Source organism: Gracilinanus agilis, chromosome 3, assembly GCF_016433145.1.
Source record: "Gracilinanus agilis isolate LMUSP501 chromosome 3, AgileGrace, whole genome shotgun sequence".
Taxonomy (NCBI): domain Eukaryota; kingdom Metazoa; phylum Chordata; class Mammalia; order Didelphimorphia; family Didelphidae; genus Gracilinanus; species Gracilinanus agilis.
This window is the reverse complement of record NC_058132.1, coordinates 597340409-597359862: the sequence shown is the minus strand read 5'-3', so window position 1 is coordinate 597359862 and position 19454 is coordinate 597340409. Positions and strand designations below refer to the sequence as shown.

The window sequence follows — 19454 nt, the reverse complement described above, 5'->3', positions numbered from 1 at the left end:
GGAAGGAGTACTCTAGCTGATGAAAGGGACCAGGAGAGAGTGAAGAGAGGAAAGAAGAAGGGAAGAGAAGGAAGAGGAAGGAAGCAGGGAAAAGGGGAGAGAAAGGAGGGAGGAAAATCCTATTGGCAAATTTTTTTGGCTCAGAAAAAAATGGAGTACTTCTCATAAAATGTTCAGTTTCACAGGTCAAAGAAATCAACAATCAAAAGTGTCTTCCTATCTATGCTGTGATGACTCAACTGTCAGTAGACCATGAACTTGGAATTTGGTTTTGTTTTTCTCAGTAAACAATATATTTGCACCGATCTAACCCCACAAAGTCACTCAGTCACCACTGTACCCAATGCCATTCTTTTCCAAAATAAATAACTCTGATAACAGATTCATCTATAATCATGAGAGAGAAAGTAGAGGTACTCTATTACAGGTATGTTGCCTAAAGCCTTAGTCTCATTGGCACTGTGGTCTAAAGATAAAGAAGGGCACTTCCTAACCATTATCACCAGATGCCCAAAAGCACAGCAATAAGGGAAAATTTTTATAAGTAGTCAAATCAATACCGCTTAGTTCATTTTTCCCCCCAAATTTTTTCCAGTATTTATTCAGGCCTAGGAAATCATCCTGAATAAGAGAGTAATAAAGCTTCAAAAAGGAAGAAATACAAATGAATTCTGGGTTTACCTGGAAAGACACTGGGAGGAGATGGAGTAGGGACAGCTATAGGAACCCCCACACTACCACTTCCACTGTTTTCTCGACTGCTGCTCCGGCTACTCGGGTGGCTCCCTCCACTACTACCACTGCTGCTAAAGAAATCAGACCCACCAAAACATTAACATTGATGTAAAGCAATAGTTAATCAGAATTCCCCAGAATACAGTAAGTTAAGTTTCTGAAACATATAGACCTACTACAAAAAAAAAAAAAAGATGTAAGAACCCTACACTTTAATCTTTATAGCAACATCAGTGCTATAGTTTTATAAATACAGGAAAAGGGGGGAATCTAGGTTCAAGACAATTTCATTATTCCTAAGACTGTTTTAAAAGTTCATATAAAAAATCTGACAATGTTTAGGTTGACAACAGGACACAATTTTATAAATAGGTACGTAGATACATTAGCTTTATTATACTATAATGTAATTAATCTTTCCCCAAAAAACTTCCATTTACAATGAAAATATATTTAAGATACTGATTAACTTTAATACACAATTATGTCCTGGTACATTAGCCCATACTTACATTTTTAACAAGTATAGTTTTTCATCTGTAAAGTTCCACCAAAAAACAACTTGAAAAATTTTAGAATTTAACTTTTTGGTTCACACTCTTTTCTCAAGTCACCTAAGCTGAGCTTCCCTCTGTACATTTAAACTTTATAGAGGTTGAGAGTTCATTATCTGTTTTTATATGACTTCCTGATTCCTCAAAGTTGTATCGGAGCATCAGAAGAGGAAGGTGAGAGCAGATGTGGTTTAGTGGGAGTAGAGTAAGGAAAGGAGACTTGGTGCTTTGGAATGAGAAAGGTTTAACTGAAGTTATTTGAACAGAGTATGGTACTATGGCCATCACATTTTTTGCTGAGGTAGAGAAAATACCTGTAAGTTCGATTTCTTTGATTCACAGAAGCTGTCCTCACAGGGCTCTGCTGCGAGGGAGCCATATTACGTGTTGGGCTAGGTACGTAATCATTTGGTACCACTGGAGGACGCACTGGCTCCAGTGTGCGATAGGGGGAGTGACGCCTACAAAAAGAAGAGCGTATGTATTGTGTAATTAGGCAAATTTAGGCATAACAAATTCAAAGATAGAGTTGCCAGTAGTGAAGTACAATTTGAAATTAAATAGGAAAATGTGTGTTTTTACATCATCCAATCACCTCTTCTTCAGGTATCCCTTGCCTCCCACCTAATAGAGATTTAAATGGGTATGGTTTTATGCTTTTTAAAAGGTAGATATTATTCCTTTTTCAAATTCCATTTTCCTCAGCTAAGTAACTTTCTTTGCATAGTTTACAAAAGTATTCACTTCACCTTGCTCCACTTCTTATTTCCATTTCTTCTAGAACCTTTTTTTATTTGAAAACTCAAAGTACTTTCTAAATATTAAATCAAGCTCTTATAAAAGCCCCTAAGAACAGGTTGCTATTAATTTTCATGCCAAACTCCAATACTAGTTATTCAAAAGTCAATGTAGAATTAGTACTAAATTCTGGAATCTAATGATTCCCTGCTAGGGATCAAGGAACCAATTCCCATATTGCTCATTTCCTTTTCAAAATTCCTAAGTTCCAAAATAACATGAGAGGGAGAAAGAAATTCTGACAAAGATATTCTGACAAAGAAAAAATTAGAATCTTTAAAATGTGAGACCTAAAAGAAAAACTCTCTCGTTGGAGTACTAATACTCTTCTTCCTAATTCACCTTTTATTTAAATGAATCTATTGGGTCTATCAACAAACTAGCTACTACAAACAAGTCAAACTCTAGGATATTATGTTCCTTTTCTTCCTACTCCTCTAACTAACCCTTTTCTCTTGAAGACAGGTATACAGTCATACAAAAAAAAAACACCTTCCTACAATACCATGCTGCCTTCTCAATCTGGGGCACAGTATCACTAAAACAATTATTTGCTTTATGTAGAAACTAATGAATTCCGTTTAAGTATCAACTCACCTATACTGCATTTAGATTTTTGAGTACAATAATTACATTTAAATATTTTCTTTCTTTCATTTGAGAAAGAGTAATAGGGTAGGGGGGTTGAAATTGAAGTGTTAGGACTGCACACTGAAAAATCACTTGTAAATGAAGACATCACCTCCAAAATTATAAAGTAAATATATCAATAATGAGAAAATAAGTAAGTTAATTTAGCTACAAATATCCAGAAACATATAGATTCAGAAACAAGTTACAGGAAAGGGGGAAGAAATTATAGAAAGAAAAGCTACAGGATATGATGGCAATGTCCTTTACAGAAATGTACTCTTCAAAACCCTTTTCAAGTAGGGATGACCCTAGTCCAACAAGGCAATCTTTTTCTCTCAACCCCCTATACTCACTTTCAAAAAATTAACTGTGGATAATGGGAACAGAAAACTAACCGAACTGCCTGCCTTTGTTTCATCTAAGGGAAGGAGAGAAGGAGCAGAGGAGTGATTAAAAAAAATTAAAAAGAGGGAAGAACAGGCAAAGAAACAAATGGGTAGTTGGGAGTGGGGGGAGAAACAGTACTGACTGGGTCAAGAAGACAGTGCTAACAAAGTATGTCACCAAATGCCTCTTTGGAGCTCTGTAACTTTTAAGTTCCAGTTACCTCTCAGAATTTCTGCAAAAAAAAATGAATTTTAGAAAAACTAATGTATATAATTTCTCCTTAAACTATGAAGGAAATGGATAAATTTTGCCCTGTTACAACAAACTACAGTAGTTTGTAATAATTTATATATATACATATGTATTTTTAAAACAAAATTATATAACAAAAAACAAAGCTCTTTGCACTTCATAATATCGCTTGCAAGATGCAAAAATATTGAGGAAACTGGGAAGTTAGTAAATAACTAGTCAGGTCCCTGAACTATTAGCTCTAGAAACACCTGTCCTTTTCTGGCTCTGTCTTCTCCTCTCCTAAGAGATGCTCCCATCTGGATGACATTTTATAACTCACAAAGCTACTGTTTTCTTTCTGCCCATTCTGCAGTTCAGTTTCAGGTTCTACCCTTCAGTCCTATCTTCTACTGTGGTTAGAGTTCCCCTGACCATCCTACACTACTTTCTTGGCTAGTGTTGGTTAAACATTGATTTTACTTCCATTTCTCTGAAGGGGCCTACAAAAACTTCCCCTACTTTACTTTAAGTTCTTTCTCTTCTCAGTTCTTCTTTCTCATCTTTCAGCTCAACAGTCTCATCTGTTCTCAACAGTTCTCAACTGTTACAAAGTAATTAATTTGGGGGGTTTTTTTGGTGAGGGGGCCAAAAATGGAATTGCACCTTAGTCATTTTTAAACACAATAATGCCAATCTGAAACTTCAAAACCCTATGGTTTTTCATATTTAAAAAAAAAATCCAATTTGTCATCAGAATGTCTCTAAAAAGTAAATAGGTCAAATAATACCCCCATTTTACAGATGAAAAAACTGAATCACTGACTGCCCAATAATTAAAAATGTGTAACAGAGCTAGGATTATAACCCTGACAGACTCCTCCTAAGCTCTGTTATGCTCACTAGAACACAATAAATATATTACCACAATAAGTCAAATTTTCATTATATTATAGCAATAAAAGGAGTTCTTAACTTTTATTTTTACTATTTTGATAACTATTCCAATAAAGCTGGTTTGCTTTATAACACTATTTTATTTTTACGAATTTTAAAAAAAGAGTGCATAGGCTTCAGTCAATCAACCAAAGGGATCTTCGCTGTCAAAAAGGTTAAGAACACCCAAGTAGAAGAATGGCAAATTTCTCCCTGAAATAGGCCATTTTTGCTAAACGTATATATAGTCCAACTTTCACAAGTTTAAGTTGACGTGGAAATTAGAGTTATGCAAAGTTTTGTTGTTTCTTTTTTTTTTCCAACTACCATAAGTTCAAATCAGTATGATGAGAAAGATGCCACAAATCTAAAATGAATAACTGAAAAGTTTCCATCAAAATTTCAATGTAGTTTATATAACGAGCTCTAAGTTTATGTATTTTACTTCCAGTTTAAAAATGGATAGCAGAGAATACTTCCATTCCCATAAAAATCTGTTTTCTGAGAAAGATGACAAAAAGGACAGGAAAAATCAGGGAGGAATTTTTTTTCTTCAGTTTCACATAATGAGAATCACTTTTAAATAAGTAGTTTTATATTCACATATCACTTGACCTACATGCTGTTTTACAATTATAAATTACATACTCACCCAAGTGTTCCTTTGCCTGACATCGGTGGGCTGGGAGGTTTCTGAGTAGGTGGTGTTGTGCGAGGCAGCCCACCCATCTTCATATTCTGTGTACTCACCTACATAAAAGAGTAGGTAAAATTCAGCTTAACATGTAAGCAGTGAAATATGTGGCACCTAAGGAAAAATGTTGCTGTACAATTTAGGGGAGTAGGGAAAGGACCAAATAGGAAAAAAAATTAGATAAGCCATGCACTTCATATGCAATTTCTACTCTGCTATAATTCTAGAGTTGCACTCAAAGGACTCTTCCTTATTTGGGGTTTTCAAATGTTCAATTAAATATATAAAGACTGTATTTGCCATTAGGCCATCACACCAACAACAGATCACTGGCAAGGCATATCTGATATTTCATCCAACTAAAATTCAACAAGGATTGATTAAAATCTTGTCCTTATTGTGGGATAACAATTTGAATAAATATTTAAGTAACTGTTGTTTTAAATAGCACTTTTTACATAAAAAATAAGCTATATATCCCCAAATAAAATTAAATATTCAGTGGCCTATACATATTACCTATATAACTAGTGAATCTAAAATGTAGAGGCATTATAAGCTATCATGATAATTTAGTATTTGGATACTAAATAGGTTTACATGACATAAAGTCAAATATCTATCTAATGAATATATTAGAGTTTACAAATAAGAAAACTTCTGAAAACTCAAGTATGACATGCAATAGCCTACTTTTGAAATAGCTGGACCAGAACTTGAGGATTGTGTTATAAAGAGTCAATAGCAAGTTCATCTCTGGCTACCATTTCTAAAGGAAAAATCTAAGCATGGAGGCATAGTACTCAGCCAATGCCAGCATTGGGTCACACTCCCTATTCCATACCTAACTAAAAATTCAAGCATCAAAGGAGGCAGGCACACTGGGAGCACCAAGTTCCATCACAGCCCCCAAAGGTTGAGTATGTAGCCACAGGTTTAGAATAAATGTACATGACTGCAGTAAACCATGATTCGAGTCCAATATCAAGTTCTTTGCTATCACAACTTGATCATATTCTACATGGTATGAGTATCTAGTACTATCTGAAAATAACTACTGAAAGTTCCTTCTACCTAGAATATAAGTACACTGATATTCTGTGTGGCTATTTTCTAAAAATAATCAGTTTGTTCCCTTTCTAACCAGATTATTATCCATGTTCAGTTTGTCCTTGCAAAGAAGATTTGAAAGGCAAATATCAACATAATAAGTTATAACAATGGAGTCTATTTTAGCACAAATTTACCAGAATTACTGCTAAATATGAATATGAAAAAGAAAATAGGTTCAAAAACTTATAGATTATTTAGTCTGCTGTCAAATATAACCTTAGTAAATAAACAAATTTCAATGTGCTAATGCTACTTGTGCTCACTTTTTTAAAGTTGGAAATCAATTTTATTTCACAAATATATAAAGCACATATATTTTGCTAAAAACAAAGTACCTTTCATAAATGAATGAAACAGTGAACAAGTTGTGGGGGATGTTAACACAGTCTTCAAAGGCAAATAACACCATTAAAGATTTTTAAAATAAAGCAATAATTCTTCATGGTTGTTGTTGCTTTCAAAATTAAGATAAAATGGAATAGATTTTAGATATTAAGAAATTTAACTAAATCTTGCCATTCCCCTCATTTGTAATTAGGGGGTATAATAAACCATAGTATGGAACTCATATGTATTAAATATTAATTAATTATGGGACTAGTGTTTTTAAATTACTAAATTTAAGTTACATTTTGTCATTTACTTTTACTGTTATATTCTTTAATGAAGTCCTTTAAGCTCAACTTTAAGCAACATGAAACCCAAAATTACTATCAAGAGATGAGGATAAAAAGAGACACTAAACTACATCAATTTCATAGGAACTGGGAGAAAAAGGAGCAGGGAGAGAATAAAATGAGTGAAAGAGGCATTTTATTCTATATACGGGGCATCTGAAGCAATTTTTCTAGCTTGAAAATTTTCCTTATTTGGTTTTTAGAATTTAAAGTGTTTCTTTAAATTGCAGTATCTTCTATGTGTCATTTATTAAACTTAATTAAGCCACTTACCTGTCTGAGTTGACCAAAAAGTAAAAAAAAAAAATAAATCATTCCATAGTGTTAAATTTGATGTTTATGTTTAAATGTGTTAAATTTAACAGGTTATAAGATTTCCAGAATGTTTGGCTGCTGCTATAAGTTTGGTTCATATACATATGTGATAATTAACAAAATTTATAATTAAGGAATTCAAGCAGGATTTCCAAATCAATCTGAATTTTATGCATTCCCAATGATAGCCACCCTTTAAGTCAAACTAAAACATTCAGTACTTAATAAATCAAATACAAATTTTGTAAGCACTAACTTTTAAACATGCAATAGAAAACACAAATAGAAAACAAATACTGCTTTTAAAAAGTCAGGAAGAAAGGAAATAGGGATATCAATTTAATTTGAATGGAAAATGCCTATTCCTTTTTACCAGTAATTCAGTTAGTCCACATTTAAAAAAAAAAAAAAAAGGAGAGTTGTCATTCACTGAGGTGCCTTATACTTAACCAGAGAACCATTCTAATAATTGGATGTAGACTTGGAAAAAGAAGGGAGCAAGCAAACTGAGTAAGAAGAAAAGTAGTTAGTGCAGAATTGGAAGAAGAGCAACCACATGAGAAAGTGAAACAGATGAAATGATCTTAGAAAAAGTGGGACAGCTAAAGAGGGCTGTCATGAGAAAGATGGGCAGTAAGAAGTTGGAAGAAAAGAAAGTTGTCCATTTAAATTCATAAAAGTAAGAGTCTATCCCCCAGGTGATATTTCTAGAAGCATTGCTGGATCAAAGAATATACTGTAAGATTGTAATTTGACCATTAAATGAAGTTAGTGAACCTAAATTCTGTTGATGACTCCTCCCAGGCACAGAGAGCAACAAGATGATTACTCTCAGCCTGAGACTCTTAGAAATGCAATCTGACTGCTAGCTTTTATCAACAACAGGTTTGTTACAGATGATAACTGGGATTGGGTAAGGATGGAGGGCTAGGAATGTCCCTATGCTAATAATTATCTACCTGTCCCAGACCTCACTGACCTTGCAAAAGGTCTCTTCGATCTTCAACTATGTTGGAGCAACACTATCTTCCTCTCTGCCTAAAATTTCCCACCTTCTCATCTACCTGCCCTAGTCTGAGCCCATCCAAATAGTCTTTGGTGAAAGTTCAGAGCTAGCTGCTGGAGCAGGAAGCTGGTGCCAGGAGTGACCTAGTCACCACACTCTGTAGGCTGAGCCCACTGAGGTAACTAAGAAGTCCAAGTCAATTTCAATGGTAGTTTCTTCTTGAGAGTTCAATTGAAGTCAATTCAATGTCTGGGATCAATCGGGGATAACAGGAACCAAAGTAGGTGATTTGGGTAGATCTCACACTGGATTGGAGGGAACTAAGTTCAGAAGTTGTACTTCTCCACAAACTCCTCACTCTCTCCCCAACTACCAGTCCAGCACCTCAGAACCTTCACTGAGAATTCCGAGCTTTCCTCTTACACATTCTGTTTTCTGCATCCAGCACACTTCTGTATCCTCATCTCTGGCTCTTTACATTTTACCCAAATTCCTCCCTTTCAATACATATTCACACAGGTAGTTCTGAAAGAAAGAAATCCAAGCAATCAATAGCCATAGGAAAAAATGTTCTAAATCACCAACAATTAGACAAATACAAACTAAACACTCTTGCAATATCAATCCACATTAATCATATTAGCAAAGTAGACCAAAAAAAAAAAAAAAGAAAGAAAATGACGAATGCTCTAGGGCAGTGATGTTGAACCTTTTGGAGATTGAGAGCCCAAACTACAAGCCTCACTGGCATGTGAGCCTCCCCCTTATCCCAGACAGAGAAGGGAGGAAGTACTCCCACTGGGCTGCTAGGCAGAGGGGGGAGGGGTTTGTAGAAAGTGTCTTCAGGCTCATGTGGAAAGGGGGAGAGGAGCAGCTCCTTCTGGCATGCATGCCCTAGGTTTGCTACCACAGACAGATCTATAGACTCTGGGAAAACAAGTAATGCAAGGCTGGTGCAGCTATGAATTGGTCCAATAATTCTGGAAAACAATTGCTTTCTAAGTGCCCCAAAAATGTATTAAATTGTGCATACTCTGATCCAGCAACACTGCTACTCATTCCATACCCCAAGGAGATTAAAGAAAGAAAAAAATGACCTATATGCATTTAAAGCAGCTCTTTTTATGGTAACAAAAAATGGAAACTGAGGGGGTACCCATCAGTTGTGTAATGGCTAGACAAGTTATGGCATATGGATGCAATGAAATACTATTTGCTATAAGAAATGATGAAGGGCATATAAGAAAAACCTGGAAAGACTTACACAAAGTAAAGTGAATGAATCAGGAAGACAATTTATACAATAGCAATAATAGTATAAAGACAAATTTGAAAGACTTGGAAATTTAGATCAATGTAACAGTCAACTACAGTTTCAAGGGACTCATGATGAAACACGCTATACTTTCAGAGAGGTGATGGATTCAAGAGTACAGACGGAGAATAACACAGGAATTTGTTTTGCTTGACTACATTTTTTAATGGATTTTGTTTTTCTTGCTCTCAACAGGAAAGAGGAGGTGAGAGAGAGAATTAAAAATTGAAAATAAAATGTAAATGAATTATTTAATGAACACACTGAAAAAATTGGTTCATTTTCTCATAATTTGCCTCTGTCCTTATATGGATCAACCTTACTAAGAGTTATTGCTCAAAGGCAATATGATAGTTCAGAGCATAGAGATATAACCAAGACTATGAGTAATAAGAAATGTTTCTAGAGACTCAAAGCATTTTGTCTCTTCCCATTCAAATTAAAACATTATTATCACCTTTCCTCTAGGCCAGGGGTTGGCAATGTATGACTCTCGAGTCATATCTGGCCCTTTTTTTTTTTCAGGAGCTGTTACAGGAGTACGCACTGTGAGCACTGTACGGCTCTCACGAAATTACATTTTAAAAAATGTGGCGTTTATGGTTCTCATGGCCAAAAAGGTTGCCGACCCCTGCTCTAGGTACTCACACACCACCCTCTTATGAAAGACAACACAAAAATCTAGTCAGAAGACAAAGATGGCTAAAGAAGGGAATAGGCTTCTCCACCAAAGAAGCCAAACCAGAAGGGAACAGGCCTGAAGCCTTTAGCAGTATGGGAGACAGAAATCCACAACAATCCCTTGATGAGGTATATGCCTAAGGAAGGCTAGAAGATGAGAGGCGGGCACACTGAGACTGAAGCCTACCAGTGCTACAAATATTAATATACTGAGAGGTGAAAGCTAGCAAAATTAGCAATGAAATTATAAGTAAACCAAGAGCCAAAAAAAAAAAAAAAAAAGAATTGGTAGAAAATAGAATAGGGGTTAGGCCAAGATAAATTCTGAAGAACTTATGACAAAGAATGCTATCCACCTACAGAGAATGAATTTTTGGAGTGAGGATACAGATCAAAGGATACCATTTTTCACATTCATTTATTTATGGTTTTATTTTGGGATTGTGGTTTTAGATGAATATTCCCTTACAACAGTGACAAATATAGAAGCATTTTTTGTACGACAATACATGTATAACACAGATTAAACAGCTTACCATCTCTGAGAGGGAAAGGGAAGTGAGTGAGGGAGACAATGTGGACCTTATAATTTTGGAAACATATGTTGAAAATTGTTATTACATGTAATTGGGAAAATAAAATATCTTTCAATAAAGAAAAAAATAAAGTAAAAAAATAGGGGAAAGGAAGCCTATAGTGGGTTCCCTAAAAATGAGAATGGACCAAATAGATATTGGAATAAAGTAAAAAGACTGAAAAATAGGAGAAAATAATGAACCTTTTATCAAAAATAAATTACTTGGAAAACAGGTCAAGAGTAATTGGTAAGAGACTAAAATAATGATGAAATGCTTATATTCTAGTAAGAAAATCAGAGAAAAAAATCTCTTCACAATTCTAATATATTCAAGAGTCACAAAGGAAGTAGAAGCAGTTTTGTTTAGTTTTGATGGTCTTAAAGAGAGAAAAGAAAATGGAAAGCAAAAGAAACAGACCAGAGAAGAAAAGAGAACAGCAATAATAATAATTTTTAATGATTAGGGTATATGAGAAGACGAATACAAATATGGAGGGGAACAAATATCACATAAGCCTCATTACTACTTAATTTTTCAAATTTCAAATTATATAAAAATAAAAAAGAAGAATTTATAACAAGTGAGGATCAAATTAAGGAAATCATTAAAAATTATTTTGGCCAACTCTGCCAACAACACTGATAACAAATGAAACAGATGAATATTTAAAAATATAAGATACTAAAATTTTAACAGAAAAAAATGACTATCTGAAAGGTTCATCTCAGAAATCAAATGAGCCATCAATGAACTCCCAACTAAAAAAGGATGAAGGAAATAGACAGATTTACATGTTAAATACACCAAACATGCAAAGAAAAACCAATTCCAAAATTAAGTTGTTTACAAAAAAAGGAGGAATTATTTCAAATTAATAATACTAATATAGTATGAATAAAGCACGAAAGGAAAAAGTAGAGGGAAAATAAACTATTGACCAACAGTCTTGATGAATATTGAAATAACAATATTAAATAAAATATCAAAGGGACTACAGTAATATATTAAAAAGATTACATATTATGACTGGATTGGATGTTTATCGAGAAAGAATAGCTGGTTCAATATTAGGAGAAATGATAAATATAAAAGTCTAATAACAAATACAACAAAATATAATAATAAAAACAACCAAATTGCCTGGCTATATTTAAAAAGTAAAAAACAGATTTTGAAAAAAAAGCAGGCATCTCTGTTAATTTTTTAAAAAACAATAGCATAGGAATAAGTGTGCTTTTCCTTAATAGAGAAAATATTATCTACATAATACCAACAATAAGAATTATGTAATGAAAAAACCATTCTAGTAAGATCAAGGGTAAAGCAAAGATGTCCATTATCACCATTATTATTTTATATAGTTCTAGAAATAGTAGTTATAACAACAGAACAAGAAAAAGAATTGAGGAAATAAGCATAAACCAAAAAGGAAGAAAATTAATTTTTTTTTGCAGATGATACAATGGCTTAGAGAACACTAAAGAGTCAATTAAATTAACTGAAACAACAAAATCTATGTAGTAGCAAGATACAAAATAATCCTGTTCAAGTCATCAGCCATTACCAAAAATAGTCCACAGAAAGAGATGGAAATAAATATTCTAATTAAGATAATTAAGTAATATGTGGTTTTCTAAGTCAGCATGCTACCCACAGGGATCTTTCATATTTGAGCTTGACACCACTTGCCTAGGACATACTGTTTATAACACTGGAAATCCAAAGAGATCAGGGTAAAACAAAACCCATAACACAGAAATGTATCTTAAGTCTTTCACTCAAAACTTTATCCCATTAGCAGACACCTTGAAAATTAGAAAAGACAAAACAGAAGCCCATGAGCCCGTTTAACAACAAGAAATAACAAAACAAAGTAAAATCACTGAAGAAACTTAAGAAAATATAAAATATCTTATAACAAAAAATAACTAGCTAGAAAAAAAATAAGTCATTTAAGAGTCACTGGACTACTTTAAAACTGTGCCCAGGGGGCAGCTGGGTAGCTCAGTGGATTGAGAGCCAGGCCTAGAGACGGGAGGTCCTAGGTTCAAATCCGGCCTCAGCCACTTCCCAGCTGTGTGACCCTGGGCAAGTCACTTGACCCCCATTGCCTACCCTTACCAATCTTCCACCTATAAAAAGTCAATACACAGAAGTTAAGGGTTTAAAATAAAAAAAAAAAAAATTAAAATAAAAAAAAAAAAAAAACTGTGCCCAAAAAAAGGTGGTTGAATTTAACATTAATAATTCAAGAAATCACAAAAGAAAAACATCCAGATCTCTTAGAAGCAGAGGGCAAAGTAAAAACAGAAATTCACTGGTTACCACCTGAAACAAAGTCCAAAGTAAAAACACCTAGGAATGTAACAACAAACGTCAAGATCTTCCATTTGAAAGACAAATACACTTCGAGTAGCTAGAAAAGTTTTGCTAATGTTAAACATGAAAAGTAGGGGAAAAGACTATACTAAGGAAGAGCTAGAGAGGTGGCAACATATCTCACAAAATGTGGGGCATGTAATTAATAAGTGGGTCAGGGGCCTTATGCTGGTAATAAGGCTAGCAAGAGGATGGTGCTGGTTGTAAGGATGGAGTGAGCTGTACCCGGGCTGGGCCTGAAACTTGTTTATAAATGTAACAAGGATCCAAACCAGGTAACTGAGTGTCCAGAGAAACCTCACTGCTTGGCACCTGGATCCTTTAAGGTATCAGGTAACTGGCCCCTTCCCTGCTGAGGAAACAGCTTCCTATTGGTGAATCAAAGGCTAACAGGAAGTGGAGGTTGAACTTCCTGCCCTTCAGCAATAGAGTATGTTCCAGCCCAAACTGCTCAGAACCCTTACCCTTACTGCTGCCTGATCCTCCTTGGCCTTAGATGGTAGGCAAATAATCACAGAACTCTCTGGTTAAGGCTAAGGGGTTTATTGATAACAGAGTAAGGGAACAAGGCAGTGGTAAGAGGGTTAGGAAATACTGTGATCTAAGGAGAAAGATTATCTGACTAAAGGTTGCTATGGATCCTATCTGGATGGTCTTCTGCTGACCCAGGGCAAGCAGCCCTGGGTCAGAGTGATGCGGTCTCTGGTTGATAAATAAAGTTGTTCTTGGACTAAATTTTGCCAGTGATGATAATAATATTATTGTGTTGCACTAGAAGAAAAGTCTTAAATCCTACTCTATTCCGTTCTAGGCCACGTTCTCACTCCCACCAACCCGGGGCCCAACAGGGTGCAGGGTAAGGGGTAAGTGAGTGGTCAGGGCAAAGTCAGGTAAGAACAGAACACAGCCCCAGGTCTCCAGGGCTTTATATACTCTTGGCTCAACTGGCAGTTGGTGCTTTGCCCTATGTCTCATGCCACCATCAACATTCCATCCAGGGCAACTGATGGGTTGCCCAAAGCCAACATGGCAAAGTTAAAAATCCTATATTATAGGCAAAAGTAGAAGTCTATGCAAACATGGAAGGAACAAAGGGAGAGCATGTCACTTGAACTTCACTTTGTCAAAGGCAAAGTAAAAAGAACAAGGAAAATAATTTACATTTTAAAACAAAGCTGTAAAAACACACAATTCTAAAGATTTAAGAATTCTAATAAACATAGCGATTAAATTACAATTTCAGAAGACTCTTGACTTAGAATCCTAACTATGTCCTGACAAAGAGATGGTACACTAGATATGCAGAATGTGACATGCTTTTTGGAACTAGCCAACGTGGGAAAACTCTGTGTTTTTCTAGGTTTTTATTGTTATTGCCCTCCCCCACTTCTGCCCCATACTCTCCTACTTTATGACTCCAGAAGGGGGAAGAGGTAAGAAGAGGAAAAGAGGGCAGACATTTGTAAAGTGAAAAAAAAAAGAATATATATCCATATATAATATGCATATATATATTTTAACTGCTGGGAAAATTGAAAGTGGGGGGAGGAGTCTTTACCTCTAAAGAAAAGGGCTAGAAAGGTCTGCTATCATGAGACTTGACTATTATATATTTAGATCTTTATAATGTAACATTCCCTTGTTGGAGCTCAAATAAGAAAATCAGGTAGATAGATAAAACAGAGATTTAAACATGGAGATGAGAGGGGGAAAATATAAACAAAGCTATAATATTTTATCTATAAAATAAGTTTTATTTTCAAAGAAAAAGAGTTATTTCTCATTGCTTATAAACAAAAAAAAGGCCTGCCATTATCTGTAATGGAGTGTATTTTTTTACCTATATAAATTGGTAAAAACTTATTGAACTTGTATGATGATTTTTAAAAAACTGTCATTTCCAACCATTCTAGAGAGTTATTTGGAACTATGCACAGAGAGCTTTAAAACTGTACATAAACTCTGATCTAGCAATACCACTACCACATCTGTATCCCAGAAAGATCCAAAAGAAGGCAAAAGAATCTAGTTGTACAAAAATATTTAAAGCAGCTCTTTTTGTGATGGTAAAGAATTGGAAATTGAGGGGATGTTCATTATTTAGGGAATGGCTGAACAAGTTGTACTATCTGACTGTAATGGAATACTATTGTGTTATAAGAAATGATGAACAAAAAGATCTCAGAAAAACCTGGAAAGACTTACATAAACTAATGCAAAGTAAAGTGAGAAAAGAACCAAGAGAACATTGTTCACAGTAACAATACCGTACAATGAATAATTTTTAATGACTTAACTGTTCTCAATAATACAATGATCCAAGACAATTCTAAAGGATTCATGAGAAAAAATATCCACCACTAGACAAAGAACTGATGGAAGTCTGAATGCAGATAGAAGCATACTATTTTTTAACTTCTTTTGTGTTTTTATCTTTTTCTTTTATAACATGACTAATACAGAAATATTTTTGCATGATCACACACGTACAATGTTAAGTACCTATATTAAACTGCTTTACTGCTTCAGGAAGAAGGAAAGTGAGGAAGGAAGAGAATTTGAAACTCAAAACTTTTTTAAATGAATGATCAAAATTGCTTTTGCATGTAATTCAGAAAAAATAAAATATTATAGAAAGTGAAAAAATAAAATTATATACTTCTACTAGATAGTAAAAGCTTTTCATATCAAATTCTAAGGACATGGGTACTCAGTTAAAATAAACCAGTACTTTTAAAGTTAAAAGTATTAAGAGGATTATTATAGCAACATTTTAGGGATTAAAATTCATTTTCTTATCTATTTTATCAAAAACTAAAAATAATTTTATAAATTCACAGAAAAAATATAGGAGAGAAGGAAAGAGTTAAAAAACTGATAAATGGGGAAAGATGAAGTGAGAGTGAAAATGTTTTATCAATATACTAATGCACAACTTCGACTCATCTGAAATTTTTTCAAAAAAATAAATCTAAATAACAAAATGTTATAAAAGAAACCATTTTCTCAAACTACATTTTATTCAATATTTTAAGCATGCTATGTCACATTTTGACATAGTCATAACTTTCAATGATCATAAAAGAAACTTTCTTAAAATCAAGGAAATATAGCTATTGAATACATTAATGGGAAGGAAGGTAAACACTTCCCTATAAAACCTATGATACTGCAACTTTTTAAAAAACACAGAAATACTCAATCACTTCAGTTTTATAAAATATAAACATCTGAATATTTCATATTCCTTATCAATTAGTAAATAGTGGAACACAGTTGCAAAATATATCAAGCACACCGTATATAGGATAAAAAGAATATTACACAGGGGGAGGAACAAAGCAAAATAACAGTTTTCTACTTCAATCCTATGCAAGTTCAGGGAAAAATGTCCTCATTTTTGTTAACTTAAATTTAATTTCAAAGTCATATTTTAGAAGGTATATGTTATTATGAAGTGAATTATTATAAAATACCTACTAATCCCCTCCACCCCCAAAAAAATGTCATAGTCTTACCTATTATCCTGAAGACAAGATATACAAAAAAGCCAAGACAGAGAACAACTGATTTCTTTAAAGGACCAGTGACAGATAATATATCTTTACTCCCCGTATGTAACATTCTGTATAAGAATAAAGAATGGATATCCAGCCCTGGAATCTCTTACCTTAAATCTAAGCAACCACTTAATGCATAAATGGAGCAAATAAAAGAGGTAAGGAAAAAAAGCATTGAAAGGTTAGTTGGAACTTCAGGATTATGAAGAGAAAGGAAAAAAGAAAGAAAAACAAAGTTAAGCATTCAGCATTAACAAAATAATGTTTCAATAGATCATAGAAAGAGTGATTTAAAGCAGAATGTGTCATGAACAGGAGATTTCAAAAGATGAGACGATTCAAAACTTAAAAGTTCTTAAGTACACACAAATCCCCAAACTAACAGACTAACAAATGAAAATTCTACAACCCTACAACACTAATCCTTTAAGAATTAAACAAGAAATGAAAAGAAATTACATTTTATTCACAGAAATTGTTAAGCACAACATTATTTTATGTTCTATAACTGCCTCTTTGGTTTTAAAGTTAGGTACTACTCCAAGTACTCTTACCTGCTCTAGTCTTTGCCAAATCACAAAAGGTTTTTCCAAACTAGATTAAAATTTCTTAATAAATGGTTTTGGGTAGAGCAACCTAAATATACTCAGTTCTACCCTAAAGCAAAACAATGAATTTATATATGCTTTCTTGATAATTATATGAACTAAAATATTTCCAGAGTTAGTTAGGTTAGATTATCTATTTATTTGGGGTGTGATGAGGAAGGGACGTTGGAAGAATGGATCTCCATATCTCACTCAAGATAGAAGAGAATCATCCATTCATGGTCCCTTTCCACACTGATCAGTCAGGGAACTTTAACCTGTTGTTTTTCCAACTTGTATCAGATTTTCCCTCCTTAAACAGCCTGACTGCCTCTTGATCTCAGGGGCTACCCATACTAGTGTTGGGCTTAACACAAATACTCATGTTACATTTTCACTTTTTGACCCAAACTAAATGAGAAAAGTTTCTATTTGATTTCTAACTAGAATGGCGTTTATTTTTGTCCAATTGCTAAAACAGATTGCATAAATTATGTATATTCATAGTTGCATGTATTGTATATACAATCCCAAATTTTTAAAAAATGAACATCATTCAAAAAGCATTTATTAAGTTCCTCTATGAGTCAAATACTGTGCTTTGGGAATAGAAACACAGAAGTCAGTCTCCTACTTTTTGTTAAATCAACAATTATTTTCTATTAAAAATTCAAAACAAAATGTCCTCATTTTCTTAATATTCAACTAATTTAATTTCAAAATCATGTTTTAAAGGAAGGCTCCATGGTATAATTTAATGAATTATTATAAAATGTCTACTTATTAAAAAAGTGTCAGTCTTGTCTACTTCCTTGAAGATAAGATATAAACAAATAGAGAACAATTGACTTTAATGGTCCAAAAAAATAACACATCTTCACTCCCCACTTATAACAGTCTATACAAGAAGAAAGAATGAGTATCTAGCCCTGGAATATCTTACCTTAAATCTTTAAGCTTTAAATGACTTATTAGACAAAAGGTCTTTCTAAAAAAACACCAACAAATTTTTAATATAAGCTTTCAAAACAGGGCGTCCATGGTGGCACAAGGTTGTCATAACTAAAATTTGCTGAATTAAAACTTCTTGATGGCAAGGACTATGTCTAATAATTTTTTATATTTTGCACTCTATTCTTATTCCCTATGCCTAGCACAGGGCTTTGCATGGAGTAGGAGGTCAAGAATTCGTTGAATTAATAAAGGTATGTAAAACAAGTAGTTTAATACTTTTAAAAGTATGTTTACATCTTTGTCAAAATTATAATAAAAACAATGCAATAATAATCTACCACATGTAAATAATATTTACTTCAAAAAAGTCCTAACGCCTAAAAATTATTTTGAAAAAATTCAAAGCACTCTTATCTGAACTTGTTTTTATTGCTGTTTTTTAAGACAAATGAAATTTAAAATTTTTCTAGTAATTTGTAAATTTTCTAAATGGAGTAACTATGTCAATCGTGCTGAATAATCTGTATAGTCAAGAATTTTTAATATACAATGGAAAGACTAACATATTCATATACCATATCTACCTGAGTTGTTATCACAGTGATTAAAGGAATGCAATTCATGCAAAGATGATCAATTTTTACATTGAGAATTTAGGTAATCTTAAAGACAAACACCAATTAGAAGGAAAGATAGATAAAAATGGTAAATAGCAGAAGGAAGGGGATTTTTCATAGCTTTAGCAGGATTGGAACCTTAGTATCCTATAAGTGGGACAGAACATAACATCATATGATCAAGCTGTTCAATTTCAGAAATTTTTTCAATGACCTTTGACAAACATGGTACATACCTTTACTCCATGCCCAATATCATCTAAAATTGTATAGTCAATAGGCTTTCTAATGTAACGAACTGGTCGTTCTAGGTTGGCTGGAGCAATAATTTTATGGGTTCTGGAAGTATTTTTGTTGGTAGTTAAAATACCAATTTCTCTCCTTGCAACCTTCTCTTTATGAATATCGACCGTCTGTAAAACACAATGTGAACAAAACAAAAAAATCTTTTGTTTGTGTATATAAATATAAAGAGATCTATAAATAAAAATACATTTATACAATGATTTTATACCAAGTGTGAATGTGATAACTTGTATTATAGTTATATTATGCCTCTTCTTTGTATTTCTATGCCCTAAAGATATCATTATGTTAAGGTACTAAATTATGCCTATTTCACATCTAGTCAGTAAATTCTTTTAAACTGTGAGAATAATTTCTTTTCATTTAAAATTCCATAAAACATATTAACGTGATAAATA

The 19454-nt window shown here is 33.5% G+C and overlaps 1 protein-coding gene across 26 annotated transcripts in view; it reads right to left on the bottom strand.

Moving 5' to 3' along the window:
* ABI2 (abl interactor 2) overlaps window positions 1-19454 on the bottom strand; it is a 144694-nt gene that overhangs the window by 50923 nt on the left and 74317 nt on the right. For 7 of the 26 annotated variants that reach the window (XM_044670650.1, XM_044670653.1, XM_044670657.1 and 4 more), the window contains 4 exons: window positions 18987-19163; window positions 4927-5024; window positions 1604-1750; window positions 682-806 (listed from right to left, as the gene is read on the bottom strand). In XM_044670650.1, the coding sequence (XP_044526585.1) occupies window positions 682-806; window positions 1604-1750; window positions 4927-5024; window positions 18987-19163 (547 nt within the window). Of the gene's footprint in view, window positions 1-666; window positions 807-1603; window positions 1751-4926; window positions 5025-7027; window positions 7036-8477; window positions 8496-16702; window positions 16721-18986; window positions 19164-19454 lie in introns of all 26 variants that reach the window. The other 19 variants (XM_044670660.1, XM_044670664.1, XM_044670669.1 and 16 more) reach the window with 10 other exon arrangements.